This window comes from Phalacrocorax aristotelis, chromosome 3, assembly GCF_949628215.1.
Source record: "Phalacrocorax aristotelis chromosome 3, bGulAri2.1, whole genome shotgun sequence".
Classification (NCBI taxonomy): Eukaryota; Metazoa; Chordata; class Aves; order Suliformes; family Phalacrocoracidae; genus Phalacrocorax; species Phalacrocorax aristotelis.
In genome coordinates this window covers 86,746,363-86,772,902 of record NC_134278.1, presented here as the reverse complement: position 1 = coordinate 86,772,902, position 26,540 = coordinate 86,746,363, and the positions used below count along the sequence as shown (strand labels likewise).

At 42.4% G+C, this 26,540-nt stretch overlaps 2 protein-coding genes across 4 annotated transcripts in view; both read right to left on the bottom strand.

Annotated features, from left to right (window-relative positions):
• CHGB (chromogranin B) overlaps window positions 1–26,540 on the bottom strand; it is a 79,555-nt gene that overhangs the window by 29,412 nt on the left and 23,603 nt on the right. The window lies entirely within an intron of this gene.
• On the bottom strand, window positions 1,990–8,200 carry SHLD1 (shieldin complex subunit 1). Its single transcript, XM_075088322.1, has 2 exons — window positions 5,674–8,200; window positions 1,990–4,819 (listed from the first exon to the last, which is right to left on the bottom strand). Exons 1-2 carry the CDS (start codon window positions 5,828–5,830, stop codon window positions 4,302–4,304), a joined length of 675 nt encoding a protein of 224 aa, XP_074944423.1. The 5' UTR covers window positions 5,831–8,200; the 3' UTR covers window positions 1,990–4,301.

Here is a 26,540-nt window from a genome sequence, read left to right as displayed (position 1 = left end):
TGCCACAAATGCCCAGACCGGACAGACTGCCGCCGACCCGTGGTGATAACTATCGCAACAGTCCCACTCTCTCCCTCCCTCTCATTCCCTTTTCCACCCTTTTCTTTCTCTCTTTCTTTGCTTTTCTCTCCTGCATCTATTCTGGCCAAATAAAGTGACTTGGCACTTGACTCCATTTTGAGTCTTAATTCTGTTTCCGAGAATGTAAAAAGGACCTAGTCACGATAACACATTGGAGTCAATCAGAAGTTAAACCCAGCTACCCCCAACCTCCCAGAATTATCTGAGGTCGGTTGGAAAGCAAGGGGGTTTAACCTCTGCCAAACTGTTCAACCCAACAGTGGATCGTGACTGCTGTGCTGATCTGCCAGGGCAGCAAGGCAGGAATAGCAGCCCCATGTAAAACTGCAGCAGGGAATCTGATGTGCGTGAGACAAACACCCATGCTGTGATCTGGCCAGCACAGGAAGGGAACAGATGAGAGGTCTCAGCAGCTGGGCTGGCAGAGTAAAAGCTATCTCCAAACTGAAATTCTGAAGTACAAATGCTACAACTGGTGCAAGCCATGTGGCTGTACTGGAGTAACCGCATTAGCTGGGAACCTCATTGTTGACCTTTGAGATCCCAACTGTCCTTTCTTCTTTCTTCTTCACCCATATGCTGTCACCTTCTGTACATTCCTTCCTCTTGCTCTCTGTGCTTCCTTGAACATGTCCACACAGGAGAATGAATGGCTTCCCCAGTCAGCAAGCAACATCATCACAGCAAACCAAACCTTCAGTGGACAAACCGGTGTGTGGGAACCATGCACAAAGGCACACCTTCCTGGCAGAGGGAGTAAAGCAGCAAAGAAGCCACTGACCCAGGAGACAGGAGGCCTCCAGATCTTAAGTGGTTGTGTGTGGTTCATTGCTTTGTTGCTGACTGACATCAGGCTATTCATGCTCAGAGAGATCTGTTTCATTTTAAAGCTAAAACTCCTCCAGGGATCTCATTAGCACTACCATGAAAGACAGAAAGGAACTGGACCTCGGTGGAGGGGTGATGGTGGGGAGAAAAACAGGACAGAAGCACTGTCAAGTTGCATTTAAACTAGCAGGGGAAGGAGTGTGGGAGCACTCTGCCTTGTTGGGACAGCCCTGCTTCCCCAGGGAAGGGCTGCCTCCTTACCCTGTCTCCAGATGAGCGGCTGGGGTGGGGGGCAACATCCAGGACAGCAGTTGCCCAAAAGCTCAGTTTGAGGCACCTAATCACCCACCTGTGCTCCTGGGGCAGTTTCCCCTGCCAAATCCCTCTTCCTCCTCCCTGTGCTCTCACTCCTCCAGGGGTCTGTCCTCCTCTCTCCTCCCATCACTAGCTGAACACTGTTGTTTGCAGTGGGCAGCAGCTCTGACCAAGTTTGTGCCTCTACAACTGGTAGCAGCAGACAAGGCACGCATGGTTGTGCTTGCAGTGGTGGGAGGTGCGTTGGCATTGCTACACAGCTGTCCCACTCTGGAATGCTGAGGACTGGTTTGACAGAGGATCCTGGCTGCCCTCCACATTTTAAGCTGATTGCTCCTTGAAAGCTGCTTCCACCTTTCTGAACACTCCAAAACAAGAAGGGGGTGAATTAGTCTGTGAAAGAGCAGTTTAGTGGATCCAGAACACAGGTAGATTCTCCTCTATTAGGCTGAAAAAGTCACAAAAGCAACACAAAAAAAGCAAAGAACCCACAAAAATAGGAGGAAAAAAAAATCTAACAGTTAATTTGAAGCAACACATCTTAGTTATAACTGGAAATCAGCTTAAGAAATTTAAACAGACGTAAGTTAAGTGCCCTGTGCTATTGCTCACCAGATGTAATATTTGTTATTACTATTTCTTCTGTATAGCATCATAAAATGCCAAAGAGGAGTGTGCTTCTTTCAAGTACAGCCTGTTCAAAGCAATTGGTGAGTCTTGCTTGGAACACCTGGCAAAGGGAAGGGATGCATTCATCTCCCCATGTCTTGAAGAAATCAAGGAGAGATGTTTATTATGGAAGTGAGCAATACAAATGGTTTGGCTTTCAGCAGACTTGAAAATACATACAGCAGGTTCCAGCCAGGTTTGTAAAAAATTAATTAGCAGTGAGTGGGAAAAGGAGTGATGAGTATTATTCTCTGTGCTGCAGTCTTGTTTAACTTAATAAAAGTGACTGAACTGTAAGATTCCAGTGAAACACTTCCTAAAATTGAGTGTTTCTCCAGAAATGGAGCTGTTCATTTCACAGTAGGAATGATCAGGTATTCTAAACTCTATCATGATTTGGCTCCTAATACCAGATATTTGACAAGACTGTCAGACTCCCCTAAACATTTAGCTTGTTTTGTTACTAAAAATCAATGGGATTTTGGAGCCTAATTTATGCAGCGGAGCTCTGCTCTGCTCCTGTAAGCACATAAAATATTAAAATCTGCCAAAAATAATTAGGTCTATTGTAAATTTTAATGAAAATCTAACAATAAAAGTTTGGAGAAGACAAAGCTCAGAATTTTTCCAGGTTTCTTTGACTTGCAAGCACCCCAAGCAAGGTGTGAAACATAGCAAAAATCCCATCAAAGGGTGGGCCTGGAAATCAGGGTAAGGGCTAGCATGTAACTATCTTCTCCCGCCCAAGTGTCTCTTTTATAGTCTGATACTTCTGCCATGAACAGAACATTTACAAGAATAACTGCAGTCAGTAAAGCATAGCTTTCATGACTGACAACCTGTCCAGAGAGGGATCGGAAGCTCTGCTTGCTCCTGGTTGACCACTTCAAAGGGCTCCCACATGCTGAGCAGAGGGGCCTGAACTGCAACCTTGTGCAACAGCAGCACCCTTCCCATGAAGGGTTTGACAGAGGGAGGCCAGTCCTGCATCCTTCATGCAACTGTTTTCCTTGGGATTTACTCCCATTTTCTGCGAGCACAAAAGCAAAGGAGAACTAAGCCTGCCAAATTCATAGTGATGCATCACAGACAGAGTGCTTTAAATTCCCCAGCTGGCACTGACCAAAACCAGCTGCTGGGAATTAGTCCTTCAGGTCACCTCTTAAGGTGGGTGCTTATCTTATGTTCTTATAGGGCAAGCGGTAAGTCACCACTACTAAACTGGACAACCAGTACATTGGGCCCGTTCCCACTGCAGCCAGTGGTGATCTTGCCAACTAACACCAGATGATCCTTATTGGAGAGCAACAACCTCCATCCATCAACACACCAGGAAAATAATCACAAGGTCTTGAGCAGCACCAACAAAGATAACAGAGTGTACTCAAGCAACAAGCATTGTCTTCCTCTCACGCAAACTCTAGGCTCATGGTAGCAGAAATCAGCAGGGGCTAATGGGTAGGGAGGGAGCTGGAGAAAGCAGCATCACCCCTACAGAAGCAATCAAGCATCTTGGGCATGCTGAGATGTGAGTTCTTCTTTTCCCAGATACTCTGCATCTTACAGCAGGCAGCTACCAGGGCAGCTGGCACCAACTCTGCAGCTTCCCTATGGACACCTCTGCACAGCCCTTACTCATGAATCTATTTCAGGTTGCTCTTAAACTAGCTCATATAGATAGGAAAAAATCCCCAGCCTGCTCAGCTGGTGCATTTGAAGTGTTAGAAACATCACTAAGGTGATAAAGTTTTTCCTTCTTTTTTATCCCTCCTGCTAAAAAAAAACCTGCTCAGATGCTGTATTTCCTCTCTGTCATGCACACACACACTTTTTCTATCAAAAAAGCTTACCCGCATTGCAATCATGATCTGTGGGATCATATGTCTGTAGGTAAGCACACACAGCTATCAGGCACCCCTGTGGAGGCATAGGTGTTACAGTATCAGTCAGGTACAGAACAAAATCTCAAATTCCCTCCCTAGGTCTGGGGCATAGTGTGCCAAGCTCATACAAGCAGTCTCTTATACTCAGCAGCACTTGGACATCCCTGCCTACACAGGGGCTGAATTTGGGTTGGGCCACTGTTCAGCTGGGTATGGATATAGGTCAGTTTAAAAGTCTGGTATGTAAAAATCATCACGTTTGCTGTCCCAGCAACAGACACTGTATCACCCATCACCCATCCCGATTAGTCAACACATTCCAAGCAGTTACATGGGGACCACAGATGCTTCTTATGAGGTGCTGCCCTGCAGAGGCCAGGGTGGCAAGGCCTGCTCCAGATGAACCACTCCATGGAATATGTGGTGCTGAAGGTGGTGCTAAGAGGAACAGTGCCTTTCCAAGAAAGTCACCTCTTTTCAGAGTGAAAGCCAACCTCCAATGACAGAAACAAAGCAGCATCTTGCTCACTTCTCATGTGGCACATGAGGGCTATGTTCTGTCCGTGTTTGTTTCCAGAGGAATTGAAGGACGTCATCTGAGAGTCCGGGTGTTCTCTTTCTGTCTTCCAAGACAACTTCTCCCTCAGCTGGCTTTGAAAAACAAGCAGTAGTGGGGTGGTTTGGAAAGATCTTACACCCATCTCTGTTCAAAACCACCTGGGCCATTTGCAGGCAACGCAATGCATATTTTGTTCCATCACGGTTTGCTAGCCCTGAAATCTTCTGCGACAGACATCGTGATGCAGCCTCGTAGGTGGGATCCATTCTGTCTGGCCGTTTTTTGCAATATATTTTGTAGAAGCCATCAAGAGATTTCCTGACACCTGTATCTTCTGCACTATCATGTTCATACATCCATGAGAGAGCAGCATTGTTAGGTTCAGTACGCCCACACAGCCCTACTTTTGGATAACACCTCACGTTTGCTTTCTCCGAGCCTCCAGCAGAAAAGCTCACAGGAACTGCAGAAGGTAGATTGTTCTCTCCTGCAAGCACAAGATCAATGAAACTCATTAGTCATTAGGTCATCCCTGTGGAAAAATCTTTTCTTGTCCCCCTCACTGCAGTCTGGCAAACAGGCTCTGTGCAGGAGTAAGGTAAGTACTGCTTTAAATTTGGCTGGACTGTCAGAGGGGCTTACTGCATTCATTCATACAAGATGGGCTGTATTTGGGGATCTCATAGTTGTCCCAGCTTCACCCTAATGCAGTGATTGAACCTACTTGGTAGTACGCACCTCCTAGCTCCTCTCAGTCACACTTACAAAGAGGTGAAAATTGGGATCTGCTGCTGCTGGAGACAACAGCTGACCCACAGGAAAGTCTAGTTTGCAGCTGAAGCAGTTCTGCCTGTTTCCTTTTTCTTCCTTTGTCCCTGGGTCTAATTCTTCCCTTTTCATAGTTCCCAATTTTACTCCTACAGCACAATGTGCAGTCCTGGTCTTCAGCTTTCAGCCAGACCTAGAGCCTCGAAACCAACACTGTTACGGTGACTGCATAGAGTTTGGGAATGGGGATTGCAAAAGCTTGTACTTCCCCATGAAGTCCCATTTTTGCAGCCCAAGCTGCACTAAACACTCTTCCCACATCCCACAGGAATTTTTATAGATAACATTTATGTAAAGGGCAAGGACTCATTCTTGCCTAGCTCTTCTCCTCCTTCCTTGCTGACCCATATCTCTCAATAACAGTCAGGTCTATGGTTCTCGTCTGCCCCAATGCAACCAAGGGGGATGCTTTGTACTTGCACATAATTAATACAGTATCAGCACAGAGACTCTTGGCAATGACACAACCAGGATGATCAGCAGGCCACACACAGCTTCTAGTATGAGGACCCTCCATAAAGGGCCCTTGAATTGGGCTCCGATACCCAGAGAGTGCCTTTAACTGCAGTCTTACCTCCACACCCGCCACGTTAGCCTGTTTGCCAAATACCTGAGTCACCAGCAAGAAAATTTTCCAGGGCTCAGCCAGAGGTTGCACAGCCGTCATCTACAAGTTATGTAAGCAGGATGAAGGGAGTCAGAAAATAGCTTGGCCTTTTCTAATTCTGTGAAATATGATGCAGAGCGCAGTCCTTCATTTCAGTAAGAGACCATGTTCAAAGGAAATCTCAGTGCAGTGGCAGAAGGCTGTTCCTTCCCTACCCATACACAAAGGGCTACCCTTCCCTGCCTGAGTGGTCAGAGATTCATTACAATGAAATTAAGATGTCTGTGCAGCCATACTGTACATTGCCTCTATCTTTCTCCTGCTACTCTCTACCTTTGATCTTTCTTTTAAATTTCACTTCAGCTCTGATTCTGCAATTTTAAATAGAACTTCTCCTCATCTTTCGATGTGTCATTTCCAATGTAGTACAAAGAAAAGCTTAGCAGCCTTCTTTTAACATCAATATATACCATCAGAGTAGCATATCAGAGTTAATCAAAGAGAACAGGTCCATTTTGCCTCAATAATCTCTCAAGCCTTGGTGCCTATGTTAAGCTAGAACTGAAGCCTCATGCATGTCTGATAATTCAATCAAGTGGCACTTGCGCTCAGATTCCTGTGGCAAAAATTTGCAAACCCCTGTGCCATGCTGCCATCTTGCTACTTACACACAGCTCACAGCCATATTTTGTAAAAGAGCAGCAGCTGCTTCCAGCTATACAGCTCGACCCTACATGGTCCGGGAAGAGCAAAATCCTGTTGGTTTCATGGTGTCAGGGGAGACCTCTGCAATGCTGTTCTGCCTTTCTCCCATGATCTCTGATTGGATATTAGGAAAAATTTCTTCACTGAAAGGGTTATCAAGCACTGGAACAGGCTTCCCAGGGAAGTTGTTGAGTCACCATCGCTGGAGGTATGTGAAGATGTGTAGATGTGGCACTTATGGGCACGGTTTAGTGGTGCACTTGGCAGTGTTAGGTTAACAGTTGGACTCGATGATCTTAAAGTTCTTTTCCAACTTAAATGATTCTATTCTATTCTACTCTATTCTATTCAGAATCACAATCCACTGAAAAAGTGACCAGTAAGTATTTCAGGGGTATATTTTGGGGTTTGATTAGTCAGAGAGTACTCAACTATATTACTAGGAGAACAGTTTTCTTTCAGTTACTGATTCAAATTTATGTACCTCTATTTTTCAGCAGTAGGCCCTATCCTCTTAGAGGATTAGTTTTCCACCAAGCATTCTTAAGGCAAGACATGAAAAGTTAGATGCAGAATTCCCAGGACCAATATATATCCCACTAAGTTGCACCTTTCCTCTGCCTTCCTGACAATTTTCCAATGCCTTCTCAAACTATGTGCCAAGACTCATCTTTGCAAATATACTCAATCTATTTCCTCCCTAAAAGGTATCAGTCAAGGTAGAGATCCTTCCTCAACACCCTCTTAAGAGCTGATACTGCTGTTGTAATGCACAAATTTCCTGAATGATTTACAAATCATCAGGCACAAACCCAGTACCTGGATGCCTGCAGAGTCCAGAAAGAGCTTCTCAGCTAGGGCATGCGTACAGCACATGAGTAGGCCACGTAGACCAACAAATGTGCTGCTAAAGGCAAAGACAGCATTAAACTAATCAAACCCTTTCCCTCTCCATGCACCTACACCTCTCAAGAAAGCCAGGATTCCCTGATAACACACAGCACCATTGTGGCAAAGCTTAGGCCTCTCTGGCCAGCTCTCAGCAACAGCAAAAATGTAGTTTTGTAAACTCTTTATCTTCCCACAGAAACTTAACAACACAGCTGTCACACACCCTTGTGTTGGCTTGACCCAGCACTTACAGAAGTCAATGCAAAGATGAGCAGGGCTCAAAATTCATACTCCATTCAGCTGAAATTGAGTTTCATCACCAGGGAATCTGGCCTAAACTATTTTAGCAATTTTCACTCATTTATGCGACCAAGCATGTGTTGGGGGAGGGGGGACCCCAAAAAACAAACAAAGCCCCAAAAACTGAAACAGGTCATTATTCATGTCTTGATTTCATTCTGACATGATGGATAATCATCAGTAAGAATGTATAGCATTTCATCTGCACCTCCACTCCATGCTAATTGAAGTTCAGCATTTGCAGCTTATTAGTAAAAGACCTGGGGGCTGATAATAGGATATTCTTTGTGTTTATAAACCTGCTGATGAAAATTTAAAGTCTCCATCTGGTACCAGCACATAACCCTACCGCCTGAAGCACACAACCAACTCTTGCTTTGGACTTGGGCCACTTTCAGTGATGCAACAACTCTGCAATATTATTATTTGCACTTCTACAAAAGCAGCTCAGGTAGAAGTCTGAGTCTCCATATAACTGTGTTCAAGCACATACAGTCAGAGTGTAAAATAAGACATCACTCAAACAGGAGAGTTCCTACACTGCTGGCTTTCTGAGGAAAGAAATCCCCCCTAATTCAGGTGGGCAGCAACCGCTGCAGCTGCTAGTGCTTCATTAGAGCTGGTGTTGCCGTGATGCCTCTCCCTGTCCCTTGCAGGGGCTTAGCTGGATGCCAGCAGCTGCTAATTCTCTAGTTACAGCATCTGTAGCTGGACTTGTCCAAGCCTCCTGCCCTCACCCACAGTCTGACAACTGCCTTCTGGGGACCCTGCTTGTAGGATGTGTGGTTCCCCTCCTGCCCAGTCCACAAACGCCCATCCTATTATCAGGGTCTAGGAGACTTACACTTCAGATCTGAGTACAGGAGAGCTAAACCACAGTGTTTGTTATCAGCAGTTCTGTGAAAAGGGCAATTACATTGCTTGTTTTAGGGCAGGAATCATTTGCCCCAGGGTTTAGGAATGACTCATCCCTGGCACAGATGGAGCTCGAGCTAAAGCCCACCAAAATGAATGCCAATCCCATATCCACACCAGAGCTGCTCTGGTGCTCTTAGGTGTTAGAGCACCACTGGGGCAGCCATGTTCAACAAGGGCAGCAAGCCCCATCTCTAAATGGCTCAAGCCCTTGACCCCTTTCAGCCATTTGATTGATCACATATTGTGGATAACATGGAACGAGGGCTGAATTTCTCTGGGTGCCTCTATTGTGCCACCCTAAACAAGGGTGAGGAAAATTATGAGACTGAGAAAAGCAAATAATTTTTAATAGAACTGAATTAATCTGGAGACATACAAATTGCCCTTATGTTCACAGTACTGATTGAAGTTCAACCAAATGTTGGTTAGATGATGCTACAGGACATCCCTATGTGGTAAAATGTGACAGGACTGTTATCCAGAGTATCTCAGAGTGATAGAGATTATTTTGCTACTCAATTCTGAGATAGTGTACTGAGAAAACATGTATCTGCTTCCTGCTATAGCCATCCTGCTGGTGGTAAAGGCCTGAAGAGACCATTAGGATCAGCTTGTCTGAACAAATATCTCTGAACAAAAAACCAGAGGACTGAGCAACACACAGTGGAAAGGAAAAACAAAGGAAGGGAGAGAGCTAGATGAGAGAGAAACTCCTTCCTTGGGTGAGACTATCCCAAAAGTCACAAATACTTTAGCTACTCTCCCTGGGTGTAGATGGGGCTGAGCATAATTGAACACAGCTTTTTCTTCAGAGTAGTTGAAGAGCAGAAGCAGGAGAAATTTTCTAGCTTGGGAGACAAACTCCAGCTATGGACTCCCATGTCAGAGCTTAAAACACTGCCTTGCCTGAGGTACCACCATGATTTTATGCCAAATTCAAGATCTGCAAGGTATCACTGATCCCACCTCTTGGCACATCACAGTTAATTGGCACTCCCAAACTTTTCCTCAGAGAGGGAGACAGAAGACTCTGTCAGTCACAAAATCATCCACTCCTTGCCCTGGACATCCCACCTGCCCTGGACACTGCCACCTGTACCTCAGTGTGCTCTTTCTACCCATGAGCCCCCACTGTGACTTGTTACAGTTAAAGTCAACACATTCTTGACATTCATAGGCAATGATGAGTCAATCAAGAAAGACAAAATTTACTAGTTGTTTTGGTTGACGGTACCCATTTTGTACCCGGATTGTATTATTTCTACTTTTTCCCAACAACCTACCAGGATGTACCTGGGGTAAAAGCAATCATCCACAAGTAAGAAAGGATCCTTAATTTTGTGGTTGCTATTAAGTGATAAGAAAAGTGCACACAGATATAATCCCTTAGGGTTGCTACAGGCCTGTCACCACTCCTAGAAAATCCCTTCTTGCTTCTCCATCAAACATGTCCACATGGCAGGGGAAAGCTCAAGCAGAGGCAATACTACTTGGGCTTGAGCAGAGCTCCCAACTGACAGTAAATTTGTGCCAAACCACATCATTTGGGGGATGCATCTATCTGCACAGTAGGCAATCACAGGTCCCATGTCACAGCATAACTCCCTACATGTCCATGCACTTTACAATTACATGAGTTGAGCACTCGAGACAGCTAATGCAGAGAAAACCATCTTTTTTATCTTTCCACATGGCTGATTTCCAGTGGGAGTGCACATATCATCATGGTAATGCAATTCCACTCTGCTCTGGGAAGAAAGAAGAAACTTAAGGAGAAGTTAGCTGAAGCTCATTATACCCCAATCTCACACAGCACCATAGCCTGCCAGTAATCACATACCGGGGTGCTAAGGCATTGCAAAGCTCAACATTTTGGGACCAAATCCTATTGCCCTTACTTTCATTAATAAAATTTCCATTGATGACAACAGTTAAAAACCCACGGGTGAACTGCTGAGTACATCTCTTTATATGAACTGGAATATATTTGCATTGAATTATTTCCATTACTAACATTTAAATTGGAACAGCATCAAAAAAACAAGTATTAAAAAACCAAGTATCATTCTGCTAGGTGCTGTACATCTATCACTTTGAGTAAATGACAGATCCTAAAGCCTTTCTTGTACAGCACAGAAGAATTATGGCAGAGTTTATAACTTCTCTGCACCCATCTTTGTTTTGCAGAAAACAGCTGTTTTCTTCTTGCATCATTTTTTGGGAAAGCTTCCAGCATTTAAAGCAAAGGCAAAATAGAATTTTCAATGACATTATCATTCAAAAAGACTCTTGTAAACAGGGAAAAATTATTCCTTGTGGGTATTTAAATTGTTAACTGAACGTGAAAGTAAGAATATAATAAGCCTTGCTACTTTGCTGTCTCCCTGATGACACACAATCCAGCCTTCTCATGCTATAATATGCAGTAGGCTATAGCTCACAAGACAGGATCTGTGATATTCTGCTTTACACACAACATAACTAGCTATAAATTTTTCATCCACCAGCCCACAGGAGAGGCTGTGTCTGATTGCTGATGAGCTGCCCAGGAGCTGTCCAAATACTGGCCACTCTGTCAGAAAACCTGGAGGAGGTGGACAAAAGGCAGCCAAGAAGGAAGAGGCTGGAGGAATTTGGGGTATGGAGTAGAAAGGGAGGCAGCTGATGGAGGAATAGCACTGGGTATAGCCCAGCATTGAGTCAGGCTCCCTGCTTTTTTTTCTACCTGCTGCACATTTGTGCTGTGAAAAGTTGTGGAGGGGCTTTAATTCGCATGGGAATAAGATGTAAGCAGTCATTCTGGGGAAGTATAAACCCTTCCCTTTCTAATTCCTTTGAGAATTCAAAATTCCAGAAAAATAAAAAGCCTGGCAAATGGTAAAGTGCTGTTGAAATGCAATTAGCAGGAATAGCGTATCCCCCTAGATACTCTTCCAAATGTCACACATGGCATTAAGCTCTGCCCTGCTCCAAGAGCTCACAGCTGATGCCTACTGCACTGTATTTTTAAGACAGCTGGAAAACTCAGCTAAATTAAATCTTTCAGAGAACGCACTAGTTACGCTAGATTTACTAAACCACAGAGCAAGTCCGCTACAATATGTACTCCTACAAATTAACATTCCATATTTGCTGAAAGCCAGGAGATAGGCACCACTGTCATCTCACAAACCTGCTCTTAAACAACCAAGTCCCATGGTCCAGGGCAACAGGTAGGGCCAGAAGCAGTGGCAGCATCATAAATAACATCACTACAGCTGTGCCCCAAGAGCCTGCTGAGGACATATCCTCAGCCAGGCCCCAGGGCAATGGGCATTGGATGTAAGTGTCTGTGAACAGCTGCTGTAAGTGCAAGAGCATATAGGAACATCTCTCATTGCAGAGATCCCAGGTATCTCTGAAGAGCTGGACAGCAACGTAACTGGGGTGCCTGAAGGTTTTGAGTTTTTTTTGTCTTGGTGTTTTGTTTTTTGTTTTTTTGTTTTTTTTTTTTTACAAGGCAAGTTCCTGCCTTGGACCTCATCACCATTCTAAAAATAGAAATAGCAAAGTTAAGAACTCTTCAAATAGGTATATTTAGAGTGGTTTAATTTACATAATTCTGTAGCCAGCAAAAGCCCCTAAAGCATTCGATTTGTCTCAAATTGTGATTTTAAAAAAGTTACTTAAGATCTAAGGTTAAAGATTCTACTATCAAGAATAACCTTTCTCTGGAACATAAATAATAGAAACACCTGTTTATGCCACTGAAAATATTATCTGTCAATTAAAGTTATTATCCAGCAAGTGAAAGCATCAAGGGGCTTTATTAAACTGCAACTATCTGCTGCCTTCCTATTACATATACAGTCTTGGGAACTGACAGCCAGACTTACCTTGTCTATTTAACACTAAAAGCACCAATTTCCAAAAAGAAACGCTGACAAGGCTTCTTGAGCTAATTGCTCAGCTTCCAGCTGAGAGCACAGGGAAGCAACTGCAAGAGTAGTACCATGCATGTTTATGGGCACAGACACAGCAGTGCTGTGCTAGACCAGCCTCTTCTTAGCCACAGCAAAACATCCCAATGGGCTTTTAAGCTTTGACAGACAGGATCCAACATGAACATCCACAAGCCAAGCCTCCGCCTTCTCTGTAGATTGAAGTTAAGAACTATCCTCTCATGTCAAGTCCCTTACTCAGCAGGACCACAGCACTGCTCTGTGCACAGGGAGGATTCACATCACTTGAGTCAAGTTTGACCCCTTTCCTCCTGTGAACAGGCAGAAGCCTTTATTAAAAAGATTGATTTTTCCTTCTTTTAATCAGCAACTTGCAGTGTTGCTTTTTTTATACATGGAAGGCTCTAATTTAGCCCCAGATCATATTTGTCTTTAAGCTCATCCTATTTAAGAATAAAAGCAAAAGTCTGGTGCTTGAAACTGGTGAGAAACAATGCTGCCTACCTGATTTTCACTGCTTAAGATTTGTAAAGAATTTTATGAAGGAAAACTGGGGTTTGTGTTTATGATGCCAGAAAGAGCTTTATCACTTCATTCACACTGCACAGCTAAAGCAAATGGTAGTTGTTTCCCTTTGTATTTTTTTCCTGCCTAAAAATTATAAATTCCAGTCTTTCTATTCTCTTTTTTCCAGCTGACTCCTCTATAGTCAGGTCTTCATGAACCATTAGCTTTCTGACATAAGATTAATTTCCCAAAGAACCCTAATTAACTGAGAGGGAAGGAATTTTTATTCAGCCCTGGGTTCGGTTACTAGCTGTTAACTCCAGAATTTGGAAAAGGATTTGCTATGCCCACCTCTTCTGCTAAGAGCTGAGAAAGTCCCTTGGGAACCTAACTCATCCAAAGAGATCTCTGTAAAAGACGAAGAGGGACTGATGAAAGACAAGATTCTTCACAGTTCTAAGGTAAAAAGTGAGCAGGGAAAAATCCTTCCTGTTTCTGGCAAGACACAAAAAGGAATGATACTGTACTTAGAGACATTCTGCAGATGTTGTCATGCAGAACTGGTGAAGCTGTGAGCTGAAATTAAAAGAAGACTTGAACATCTGTCTGCATGACAATTTGTGATCATAGATGAGTCTAGCAAAAAAAAAAAATCTGGGAAAGTTATTAAATCCCATTCTTTGGGGCTTTAACAAATCCTCTGCTACGGGCATGAATGGGGCCCAACAGGCAGCACATTGTATGCTGCAGACACCCATTTTGGAGGATGGGGATGAAACAAAGAGAGGGAAACTGCATCTTATTCTGAAATATTCAGTAATGGCTGCTGCCAATGACAGGAAGCAACTCTAGATTACAAGTATTACTGAGTAAGACAATATCACTGTATTTACAAGTATTAAAAAGAAAATAAAACCCAAACCAATATCCTTTTTTGATATATTGCATACTTTGTCTTTCATTCAGAGTCACACATTTTCAATACATTTTCAGTACTCAAGAGGGCCAACAATCCTCAGTGAACAGCTTTAGAATAAACAGGCAGCTCTCACTGGAAATCAGCAGCTCAAGTTTCAACATCAGTTTACAAAAATCCTACCTCCTGCATCTTCTTGCAGAGTGACATGTATGACAGTTTGCCTAGAAAAACAAGAATATGATGCTATTCATACAGCTAAAATAGAAGAGGAAGAACCTATCATTACAGTATTTCTTTAATGAGAATAACAGACTAGAAGACCAAAATATGTAAAACATAGCAAAAGATTTGCTTCATTTACAGATTGTGTGAACTTGGAAAAGGAGAAGTGGGGGGGATTGTTCAGTGTACACTGCCTTCCCTTGCCATTATAGCACTTGAAAGTCCAATTCATTACAATGTTAGCACCCACAAACATACATACAGTTTACATTGCAGAGATTCACATGCATTTCAGCTGTACTTCCAACCGGCTACGCACAGCTGTGGACACAAGTGACATGACAGATATAGGCAGAAAGGTAGTTTCTAGACCAAGAAAATACTGCAGGGAAGATATTCTTTAAGCATCCTTGAATATTAGGTAAAATTATACTACTTGTAAACATTTTTGAGAGCAAGAGATTTATGACCTATAATACCAATATTAGCCATCTTCATGGGAGGCCCTGCACTAGGAGGCCTGAATCCTGATGTGGCCTTGATGCCTAGGTACCACCAGGCATCTACTGTAAAACAGCTGCTGTGGGGAAGAGAAAACACTCTAAAAGCTGTGGAGGATGAAAACTGAGTCAAATAAGGCAGATGAAGGTGAAGGCTGACTTAAATATAACTTCCTCCCAATTCTTTACCCCCTCCAACCTGCACACCTGTATGTCTCTTTTCAAATGCACCTGTGTGAGTTTATTCAACTTCCTACCTACTTATTATTTAGGTTCAGATTGATTTTCAGAAACGCTGAATACACAGATGCTCTTGCCAAATTTAAAAGAAACCACAGAGGTTTTCGCTCTTTTGAGGACTATGCCATCTAAGCTTCAACTTCACAAATTCTTCAGCAGCAGATTGCTACAAGTTGTACAACAGAAAAACAAGAGAGGTATCTTTTGGTTCTCAGATTTTACAGTCCTGATCTTTTGGTTTTGTCTAAGGCCAAAAGTATGACTGTGGGAATACCACAAGAAATGTTTATAGATGGACTGATTCTCTCTAGACGCGATAGAAATAGCTGAATGCACTCTGTCCCTCTTCAGATCAAAGCTCTCCAGTCAGGACTGATCTTTTATTAAGAACAATGGAAGAACACTTGCAGAGGTGGTTTCCTGAATTTACTTGCAGTACAATATTTCAAAACCATGCTTCTTGTTTGTGTCATGCTCCTGAAAATATGCTGTATGCCAGACAAGCACAGAAAGCTTGCACTTCTTTTTGAAGGAGGAGCAGAAAAAAAACCCACAAAGAAATAATCTTAAAAAGCACAGGCAAATAGCAGGTACAAAGGTAAAGAAACCTACTGATATTCTGGTGAAGATTTGAAGGTAGAGTGAGGCATTTTCCCAGTCTTCCTGCAGGCCTGACGTGGCTGTGTGCATTGAACATGCTGTGCAGAGACGTAGCCAGCCCAGAGTGCCTTGGCACAGAAAGAGCAGACCTACGGCTCTGTTCTCTCCCCAGCCCCACAGTGTGGGATGTGGAATCACACAGCTTGGAGCTGTTTTCTTCTGCATTGCCAGAGGAAGCTTGCGCATCAGATATTGATCAAAAATGAAAAACCAGACTCAAAAATAAGAATGGAAGCAAGATACCAATCTTCACCTATCAGCTATCTGCAGGCAAATAAATGAAACATGCTCATATTGAAGAAACCAGAGAGTCAGATGTATCAGTCATCAAGAAAATTTTCAAGACAGAAACCGCAATTTTGACAGAATACAATGAAAAGCAAGCAAGATATACAAGTTTAATAACTTGGAGGTATCTGTTCATCACTAGTCTGTGACATTTTGGCTTGCCACTTCAAAAGTACACTGAACCAACATCTGAGCCATCTAGTTTTGCTGCAGTATTACTTGACATCAAGTAATGAGTAGCAAGATTATTGGACTAGAGGGATAGGCACATTTATAGCCCATTCACAAATCTGGATGCTTGAGAACCACAAGGGTTTTTTCTTAATTATCATGCTGTTTTGGGAATCACTGAAAATCTCCTCCATCAGAACCTGCTTGATAGAAAATTAGGTTTTGAACAGAAGTTTTTGCCATTTAATCAGTCAGCTTTCTGCAGTAATTGCTCTGTTTCTAATAAACCAAGCACCTGAAAACTGAAATCTGAAATTATTATCACATAAGAATTGCACTGGGCTGCATTCACCTGCCAGACTTTTCTCAGGCAGGGTCATGGCTATGGGACTCTGTATGTCTCTCGATGGACTAAAAAAGATGGAATGGCAGAGGAGAAGGGAGAAAGGAGGAAATCCTTAAAAGGGAGTATGAATCTAAAAGCTAAAAAGGAGAAAAATCACTGAGCAAGCAACTAGAGCCATCTTCATTGCTGTCTCGTTACTTTGTCCTCTCAGCCAGTCATGAGAAAGGCTTGGCAATACAGGCATTTCCCTGCTATAATTCAGCTTTGCCCTCTAAGGCCAAACAGTAAAAAGTTTCAGTCACTCAGGATTTATTTGCATCCCTTTAGCTGGCTGCATAGCCTATTAGTCCTGCTTTTTAAGCCAATTTCTTAGCTATGAATAGATCTGGGTGCACTCAAACCTCTTAGTTCTGCCCCAAACCAAACATTTCACCTGAATTACTAGTGGACACGACTCTGGGTAGACTATGAAGGTTACTGAGAGCCCAAATTCTGTTTAAAAAGCAAACAAAATAAACCCCCACGTTTCCTGCCCCATATCGAGTATTACCCAACAGCAATTCTGCACAGGGATGGCTCTGCTGAGAGATTGCACAGACTTTATCAGGGAAGAGACTGGTGCTGTGTGTGAACCACTTGCTCGGACAGTTTTTCAGTAACACCTTCAACTACTGACGAATGATACTTACTGCAACCACATAATGTTTCTTCACCACACTTTTATGGCACACATGTTTTTAAGCCACACAAAGGAGTCCAGGAATATTAAGATCTTGCATTACCACACCTAGCTTGAAAACATTTACCCGTGAAAAAAAATTCAATTAATTCCTGCAGAACAAGGCAAACAAAAGGACAGGTAAGCCAGAGCTTTTTTTCTTTATTAAAGAAAACATTTTTCACTCACCTTAGACCATGAGCTTGCCTAACTGAAAATACCTTCTTCATTCAAAAATAATCACACAAGTAGCAAGGTAGGGAAAAAGATAAAATTCCTTTTAAAAACAGGGAACTACAAACATTGTAATGTGTACTTTTCATAATCCATCTGATATTTGGATGTGTAAGTATTTGCACCATTTACAAACAGTAAAGAACAACATCCAAACTGTTTTTCAAGGTGATGTGAGAGTGTCTGTATGACTTTCAACAGAGTAGTGAGATGAATTATGATCATGTTTGTTTAGCATTTTTTCTCTGAATACAGGTTAGAGAGACTACAGAAACATACAGCCAGATACCAGGAAACATCAGTAAGTTCACAATTTGTAGCTTATTGATCAGTCTCTCAAAATTACCTTGCTCTTCTTTTGCAAATTTGAAGCAACCAATGTTACTGGGTCATTTAGCAATTCCTATTGCTCTTTTGTCATCTCAATGAGAATATGGGTCTCCACATGCAACTGCTTCTCCCTCTAAAACAATACCAGATGGAAAAAAAAGACAAGAAATAAAAATGATGAAAATAAACACAAGTAAAGCTGAATAAACAGGCAATCAACAGATGAAAGGAGTTCTCTAGAGTGTGTTTGAGTACAGACAACCAGGGCTGCAGCACAGGTGCTTAATGCATGAAAATTATATTCCTAAAAACAACACACTAGCTAAAAACAACCCAGCCGTCTGGGCATGTAACCAGCTTTCTGCACCAGGAATCCTCAATCTGATGGGTTTAGAGGTATTCTTGGACTAGTGATGGGATTCTATAAGAAAAAACAAGTTACTTCAATATGGTGGCCTTGCTCAAAGTAATTTTTTTTAACTCTGCAACCAGTCAAGATATGTCAGCATCTTGCTTTTGGATGTACATTTTAAAGAGCACAGGGAAGTACAGCAATATAAATATTGCTGTACCTGTTAAAAAGGCTTGCTGGTCCATGTGAAAAAATAATCTGGAAAGAGAACATGTTTGGAATAGTCTACACTGAAATGGAAGGCAGAGGTATATATAAATTAAACCCCATCAGAGTGGTATTTAGGTTTTTTTAGTAGTCTTGAGAGCAAGTTATCTAGACAAGGTGAAAAAGTCCTTGCTAAGTGGAATGTTTCTCACTGAAACATGGAGCAAAACAGTTACAGAAGCCTGAAAACTCAGTTTAATTAACAAAACAGCTTCAAATCCATGGAGCTCATAATTCATAAGCAGCACCAATCCAGGCCCTGAAACTGTTCAGGGAAGTCTCTGGGAGCAGGTAAGGTTTCCAGACCCATACGCACAGCCCTGAACTGCTGGACCACTTCTCAGCGACGGAGAAAGGAGGGTTAGCACCATCTGAAAATTTGGCATGATAGGGCTGTGCAGATTTTGTTGAACCATTTCAGATTTTGCTACTTGTAGTCAAATTGTAGTGTGGCTAAAATTAATACAGAAAATGGAAGAAAATTTTGATCAAACCATGAAACTCACTCATTCCAGCAATGGAAACAGCTGCCAACTTCAGCTACCAAATCTCATTTTCAGACAGGTGTTTGAACAATGGAAGTTCACACATATTATGGAGTAACATTTCCTCTTCTTTTAAAAAATGTCAGCTAGTCACCACTGACTGGCACTCCTGGCAAACATTTATACAAACATAATTAATAATATTAATCATATTAATATAGCCATTCACCTATTCAAAAGAAAAGGCAAATATTTAACATAATGAACACCTTAATATTGGACATTTTTATCCAATGATAAAATCAGATATGTATGATATGTGTATGATATAAAATGATACTGAAAAGCTAAGGTAGATTCAATTTTTCAAACAAAATGCTAAGTTTAGAACTACCCAATTCCTTATATCTAGGCTGGAGATATTCCTGACAGCTAAAGTCTCATAGTTCTTATTTGAGATTGCTTAGTGGGGTGGGATTTGACAGTTCAGATAATTTAGCTGATCCTATATTCAGGTAATTTTAATTTTTTTAACCCCCAAAACTTACGATCAGCTTAAGAATTTTGTTTTAAAGGGCCTAAAGAAAACATAATTCAAACAGATTGGATTCTGTGATTGTAGTAACTGCATCTGCTTTATTTATAAATAAATCAGGGAATTCTGAAACAAAGACTTCAGTAAACATTTTCAGCTCAAGTTTTGGGATTGATTTTCAAAGGCTACTTAACAGGTTTTTTTAGATCAACTGTGGACAACGTAAGGGCGTAAGAAATTAATTTGTATTCCGCTACCTTGACAATCCGCCTCCTTAACCTCTTTCATTCTCTCATTTCCTCAGTAGATTGATTTTTCATATGTCACCCCCAAAGCCTCAGTACCCTCATAAGGGTGTATAGATACTTGTGCCTCTTAAAGAAAGTATAGCTACAGGTATAAGAGCATACCAGAAAATGATCATATCCAAGAAGGACTTGGACATGAACATTATTAACTTACTAATAAGATGGGTAGGTGCATTTTCACACTAATTAAGTCAGGAACAGCTGTCAGAAAACAAAAATTACATTCAGGGGATCCTCACCTCTGAAGTTTTAAAACCTCTATGAACATAGTGCTAGAGTCCTTCATTTCCTCCACTCTACAAATAAATCCACTTTCCCCTTTCACATTCTTCCACTTTCTCCTGGTCACATACACTGCTGAAGGTTAACTGAGACTCTTAAGACAACAGGAGATATACCTAATGCTTTCTTTAGCTGGAAAATGTTTAATGCGTTAAGGGCACAAAAAAGGCTGGCACCCTTGAGTGAGCAATTTAATCAGGATAAAATAAAGGTCACTGAGAATTAAAATAAAACAAATACCTATCTACCTGCACAGGCTTAGCTGTGCCCTTAGTGTCTCCCACCCTTAAGCAACTGCCATTCAACCTTTGTAATAAAAAAGTAAGAGGCCAGTCTGCTGCAGCACAGACTTGAAAGAATTCAGAGATAAAGGTATTCAAACAGAGGTGCAGATGAAAGGTGCATTTTAGTGACAGCAGCACTTGTGATCTAATGCCAACATATAAGCACAAGTGGAGCACAGAGCTAACAAAGTGAAGCCATCCTGAAGAATGCATGCAAGGTTAATCGCGGGGAGTGATCCTGTTCTATTTAAACACAACTTCACCATCACTGCCACGTCCTACAGAGTTGAAAAGATCTTGGGTTTTTGTTTTGGTTTGGTTTTTGTTGTTGTTGTTTGTTTGTTTTTTAATCTCCAGCACCACAATGAAGCTGCCAAGCTACTGCCAAGCTGTGTGGAAAAGGAGGCATGGCAAAAGTTATTTAAATCTGCTCCTAATCAACAAAACACTGACACTACAGGGAGCACAGAGTCAATCTGAAGACAGCAGAGGACTGGTCTGCCCTGGAGGAGCAGGGATTGTGCAAAGCAGGAAGAAAGACACATGATGTTTGCTACCTTGCAGAGAGGCTTGGCAAAAATGATGGCATCAGCCTGTGCTGCCTCCTTTCAAAGCCTCACTCTTTGTGGCAGTGTTCACACTGTGTGGTCAACTGTGTGATGAGCATTCCCATGGTTAAAACAGGGCATGCATGTGAGGTGCAATGCTGTCTGGTCCAGACTCCAGGGAAGCCTTTGGAGCAGAAAATAGTTTCACCACAGCACCATTCGCACCCTCCCTGGCAGCTGCAATCCTGGGGAGGAAGCAGGCTCTGCTGCTCTGGACGATGAGGGAAGGGATGCTCTCTCTCCAGGCCTGCCACTGACCACCCTGCACAAGTCATTTCAGCATGGAGGAGTGGGATTTATGCCCCCAGGAAACCACAGCACGATACTGACCCACACTGATGGACTTGTCAAATCATGCTGAGGAAAATCTCTATTGGAAATCCCACAGTGGAAGTCTGCTGGGAATTTCAGCTGTGCTTCCAGGAATTAGATGCCATCATCAGTAGCTGTTTTCTGACATCCACTGCCCATCTCAGCGGTGTCCCCTCTACCCACATGCACTTACACAGTGCACGTGTCTCACCATGTTTGAGGGATCAGACTCCCAACACAGATTTTTGTAGGCTTAAACCAAGATACTAGCAGTGTTTATTTTCTCAACAACATTTTAGAATTTTTTCTTATGTTTCCAAACACAAATTTAAAGAAAATTTGAAATAAATGCAAATAATGGCAGTTCTTATGTTTGTACAAAAAGCACTAAGCTTTTTAAATACAATTTATGTGAAATGAGACAAAAGGTTTTTGTACTCTTTAGCAAGAAACAGCCCAAGGAAAAAAAGGTGATTGAAAAGAAATTACATCTTGGCTACAGGTAAATTATATTACAGACAGCTAGTTGTCCAACAGGAACACTTTGGACTGTGATACACATCAAAACAAATCTAATTACCCTTAAAAATCAGAGAATCTGTAAGTTTACCTAAAAAATAGGAGATGAGCTTTTAATTGTTTTCACTGCAGACACAAACAAAAGACGCTGATTAACTTACTGGGCTCAACAGCAGTAATTATTTTGCAGCAGATGCATCTGTAAGAGCAATTCTGTGACAGCTCCAGATTCAATCTGCCTTTGTTTTATGAAGACCATCTGCACAAATTATTTTTTCCCTTAGAATTTAGGTTCTGAGATGAACTCTACTCAGACAGAATGCAAAACTCAATTACAGCCCAGTATCAGGACCTCCTGATGCTAGAGAGACGTGCTAAGTCTTATGAAAGCTCCCTATCTGAAAACAGAGTTTAATTTCCTTTAAAAAAAACCCCACACCTGCCAGTTTTGTAAAAATATTAAAAAGATGACTGAAAACAGATGAGCAGATTACTGAGCACATTTGAAAAGTAGAATATTTTTAAAGTTTTTTGCCTGGAAACAAGCTAAGACGTATTTTAATAAAATATTCTCTTACAGCTAATGTGCTGTTTCATTCTGCAGTATTACCCAAAGAGCAGAGCACCTAGGTAACAACATTCTGTTATACCATAAATCACAGACTTGAAAAAGTGTTTAGCAAGAGATGCCAACGTCTTAGAATCACAGAATCATTAAGGTTGGAAAAGACCCTTAAGATCATCAAGTCCAACTGTCAATCCAACACCACTATGCCTCCTAAACCATGCCCTGAAGTGCCAAGTCTACACTTTTTTTAAAAAAAAACACCTGCAGGGATGGTGACTCCACCACCTCTCTGGGCAGCCTGCTCCAGTACCTGACCACTCTTTCAGTAAACAAATTTTTCCTAACATCCAATCTAAACCTCCCCAATGCAGATTAAGGCCATTTCTTCTCATCCTATCGCGAGTAATTTGGGAGAAGAGACCAACACCCACCTTGCTACAACCTCCTTTCAGGGAGTTGTAGGGAGTGATGAGGTCTCCCCCTCCTATCAACTTTCCCAAAGCTATGTCTCAGTTCACTGCAGACACTAGCACTGACATCCTGCTCTCTGCAAGCTCAGGAGTAGCAGGGGAGGACAAAAGTGCAGTATCATCACACAGTAAATGTGGATCAGTGCAGACATTCATGGGACTACCCCAGCCCATCCTAACCTGGGTCTTGAGTCTTTCCCCAGCAGCCACCAGACAGTCCTCCTACACTGTCCATCTTGGCAGCAGGACTGGGCTGGGGGCTTCTTTCAATACGAGCAAAGCAGACTCTGCTGAAGAACTGGTAGTCAGAGAGATGGGGAGACACGCAGGCCAGCATAAAGTAAGGCCACAGCTTAATTCAATAGACAGAGCTGCAAACTCCAGCCTCCAAAACACTAACCCAAGCTCCCTTAGCTGTACACCTCCCTCACGAGCGATTTAACCGAAATGGCTGGCTGCAACCCAACATGCCAGCTCGCTGTCATGCTCATGTGTCATCTTGCAGAGCCCTTACTCCCCTCGGATTTGCTGCCTCTCTGATCAGAACTATGCTAAGATTTTCCTGTTCTCAGTGTACCCCTTGCTGCATTTCACATGGGGCAACACTGTGTTGCAGCTCACCAGCATCTGTTTTTCAATGCACTATTAGACCAGCTCAGGGTTATTTGGCTGGCTTTGCCACTGGGCAGACCCACAAGCAACTCAAAGCCCCTGAGGTGTGGGGAGCACTCCAGCTCCCTGTCAAGGAACAAGTCATAGGGTCAGCGCAGGAATTGACTTTGAAGAAAAAAGCCTTAGCGGGCAGAATTACAACTGGAGTCTCCAGAAAAGCAGAGAAATCCTTCTTTGGAGAGCTTTCCCAAATCTACTGTTAGCCAAAAATGTCCATCTTCATTCTTGATACAGTTGTGAGGAGTTCTACTAAATTTAAGGCAAAGCACTTAATCAGTAGATGGGAAAAAACCTGCATCCCTCTTTCTCCTGTCTCAGGCCAACAGCTTATCAGTATTACCAATATAGTGTCTGTCAACCATCGTGCATAAAAATTTGAAGTATTTTTCAAACCTACTTGCCCTCACCATCATTTTAAAGTCCAAGGCTCATGGCAGGTTTCCACAGTTTTGACAAACAAAAGCAGTGGCTGTGTGTGACCACCAAATGAGTTAATGGTTACTTTTGAGAGTCATGCTTCAACTCTTCTCCAAGCAGTTGTACCCATGCCCCTCCACCAGAACTTGTCTGTCATGCATTTTGTGCCCAGAGCTCCACACAGATAGGAAAAGTGCAGTAGGTTTTATTTATTCAAATTAATCCACTGAATGAACTACACCATCCATGTCAAGTCTTCTCTAATGGGCACTGAGCAGTACAATTTCAGGAGGCATCCACAGACTAAGACACTGTACAAAATGATGCTATCAGTACTCGATTCCATGCTTTCCTTTGGATGCACCTGCTCTGCAGGGTGTCACATGCTGTATATCATCCAGCCCTAGAAGTGTTCTTTGTATCAAGGTATAGCTAAGGTACAACAGATGGTTTATTGCATCTCCTTTGCCTTAGGTTTTTGCCTTAAAAGTAGGATCTACTGTGCACCAATGCACATTTGGGACAGTGATATTTTTCAAAGACCACACTGAGCTTTAGGGAATATTCACATGAACATTAACGAAACCAGAGATGTTCCTCCAAACACTCCCAGAGGAAAACCAAAGATGGTTTTGGGCAAAAAGTTATAGAAAAGGACAAAGCAAGAGTTAAAGCAACATAGCCACGTAGATGATGTTCCAACAGATGCAGAACTGAGAACATTCTCTTCCCCGGGTTACTAACAGCAGCAAGAAGAGGTAGGGACAACTATATTAAAATTTTGGTGAGTTATCACCAATCAGCCATAGTTCTAGATACCATTTAAGTTCCATAAGTAGTTTAGCCCTTGCTGAATTAGTTATGTTCTGTGATAACATGCAGTAATGGTAACAGCCTATCTGGCCAGACCAAGAAGCACCCAGACCCATGGTCATAGTCCAACCATAAGAAGAGGAAGCAGAGACCAAAGAGTGTTACCTGGCACACCATCTCCTTTCCTGTTTTGGTTCCTCTCACTGTTGCAGCCCTACTATCAAAGCAAAGGCTTACTGAAACCTGCCACAGGTAAGGGCAATACACCTTTCCAGGTGCGTTATTCCTCAATAACTGGACTCCAAGTAAAGTGTTCTAGATAGGTGACCATCTGGACTATTGACTTGACAGTTGATAATAATAGTATTTCCAATGTCATACACTCTGTAGTCCCTCCAGTGTTTATTCTGAAGCATTACTCCTCTGCGCGGACATGAAACGCGCAGAGAAGGAAAGCCTTGCAGGTATGGTACGCAGGAGTAAGCTGTCTAAGCAGAGCAGTGGGGTGCCTGCACTGTTCACCCAAAGCTTGAGTCCTTGCCTGGTCCCTGTGCCCCTGAAGAAGATGGGCTCTGCTTCTGCTTCATTGCTTGCTCCCTTCTTTCATCACAGACGGAAACGCAATACTGGAGCCAAGGCACAGGGATATTTGGATACTTAACCAAACTCTCCACCTAAGTTTCAAGCAGCAGGCCATTTCTGTTGCTCGTTCATTAGTCACTAAAGCAAGAACAATTAGGGAAATTATGGTGTTCAGAACAGAAGTAAAATCCATAGGAACACACTGGTTCCTCAAAGAGCAGCAGAAACAACTGTTTTCAAATTAGCAGTAGACAGTGTTTTGCAAAAGGAAAACCCCAGGCACATTATCAGATGTAACAGCTTCCAGAACAGCAGTGAAGCCTGATTAATTTCTCATGCAATAATCAAGGGAGGGAACTAAATTCCTGCAACAAGCCAGTAACTTGCTGGCTGAAAAAAGCTATGGAGGTCTGTTTGAGAGGCGAGGAGAAAGGGCGGGCCCAGCTATTGCCTGGCAGGGCTTCATAAAGCTTGGAAGATTCACAGTAAATCCCTTCACTAAGGCTGCTGAACCAAACTGAGCTTTCCATCTTCTCTCAAATTTGGCCACCTGACTGTTTAGGGATCACTCTGGTCTTACCAGTATCTACTCCAGGATGAGCAGGATCTTGAAGCACATAGAACTGTATATTTCTAAGGAGGCCAAATTTGCCCCTACCTGCAGCAGCACAGCTCTGTAATACCGCATTCCTTTCCATGGCTTACCTGCACAGAGAATTTGGCTAAATTTGACCACTACACATTAATTTAGTACCATTTTGGAAAGGCAAAGTCTCTTTTTAGTGCACAGCTGAGAAGAAAAGGTGAACTGGTGGCAGAGGTTCCTGCCAGATCCTTTCAAAAGAATTTAGTTCTGAAATCATCTTACTCTTAAGAAGCAGCTAGGCTGGTTTGTTGTTTGTTTTCTTAACAGGACAATTGAGAGTGGGGAGACCATTGCTATGATCCCAGAAAGCATAGACTGCAACTTAAGCACCACAACAGTGGTATCCTGAAGAAAATGGAATTTTTTTTTTAGAATTTTCTGCTAAACCATACAATGAACTATGTGAGCTTGGCAAAACAGAATTTGATGGCCAGAGATGGGAACTGAGAGATAGGGAAGTACTTGTTTTATGACTATACCCCTGAGGAGAGGTGAAAGACTGATGAAAGCAAACATCCCACCTCAGAAGACACTGAGAAGGGGTGATAAAGTGTATAGTCAAGGAAAATATCTAATTGGGATTTTGATAAGAACTAAAACAAAGTGTCCATTAGGTGAACCATCCTCATTACAATACTAAAAATCACACTCATAGGCCATGAACCACTCCTGCCCCCTTCTAATAAGTCCCTTCCTCTCTCAGCATGCGTGGTAAATTAAAAGTGAGCTGTACCTTTACATCAAAGCGAGAAAGAAATTG

What these genes read in the sequence shown, in the direction of transcription:
- SHLD1 (XM_075088322.1), bottom strand. Translation starts at nt 5,830, where the DNA reads ATGACGGCTGTGCAACCTCTGGCTGAGCCCTGGAAAATTTTCTTGCTG. An exon ending in TCAAGGGCCCTTTATGGAGG is followed by an intron (nt 4,820 to 5,673) that starts GTCCTCATACTA and finishes TGCTTGCAGGAG; the next exon opens with AGAACAATCTACCTTCTGCA.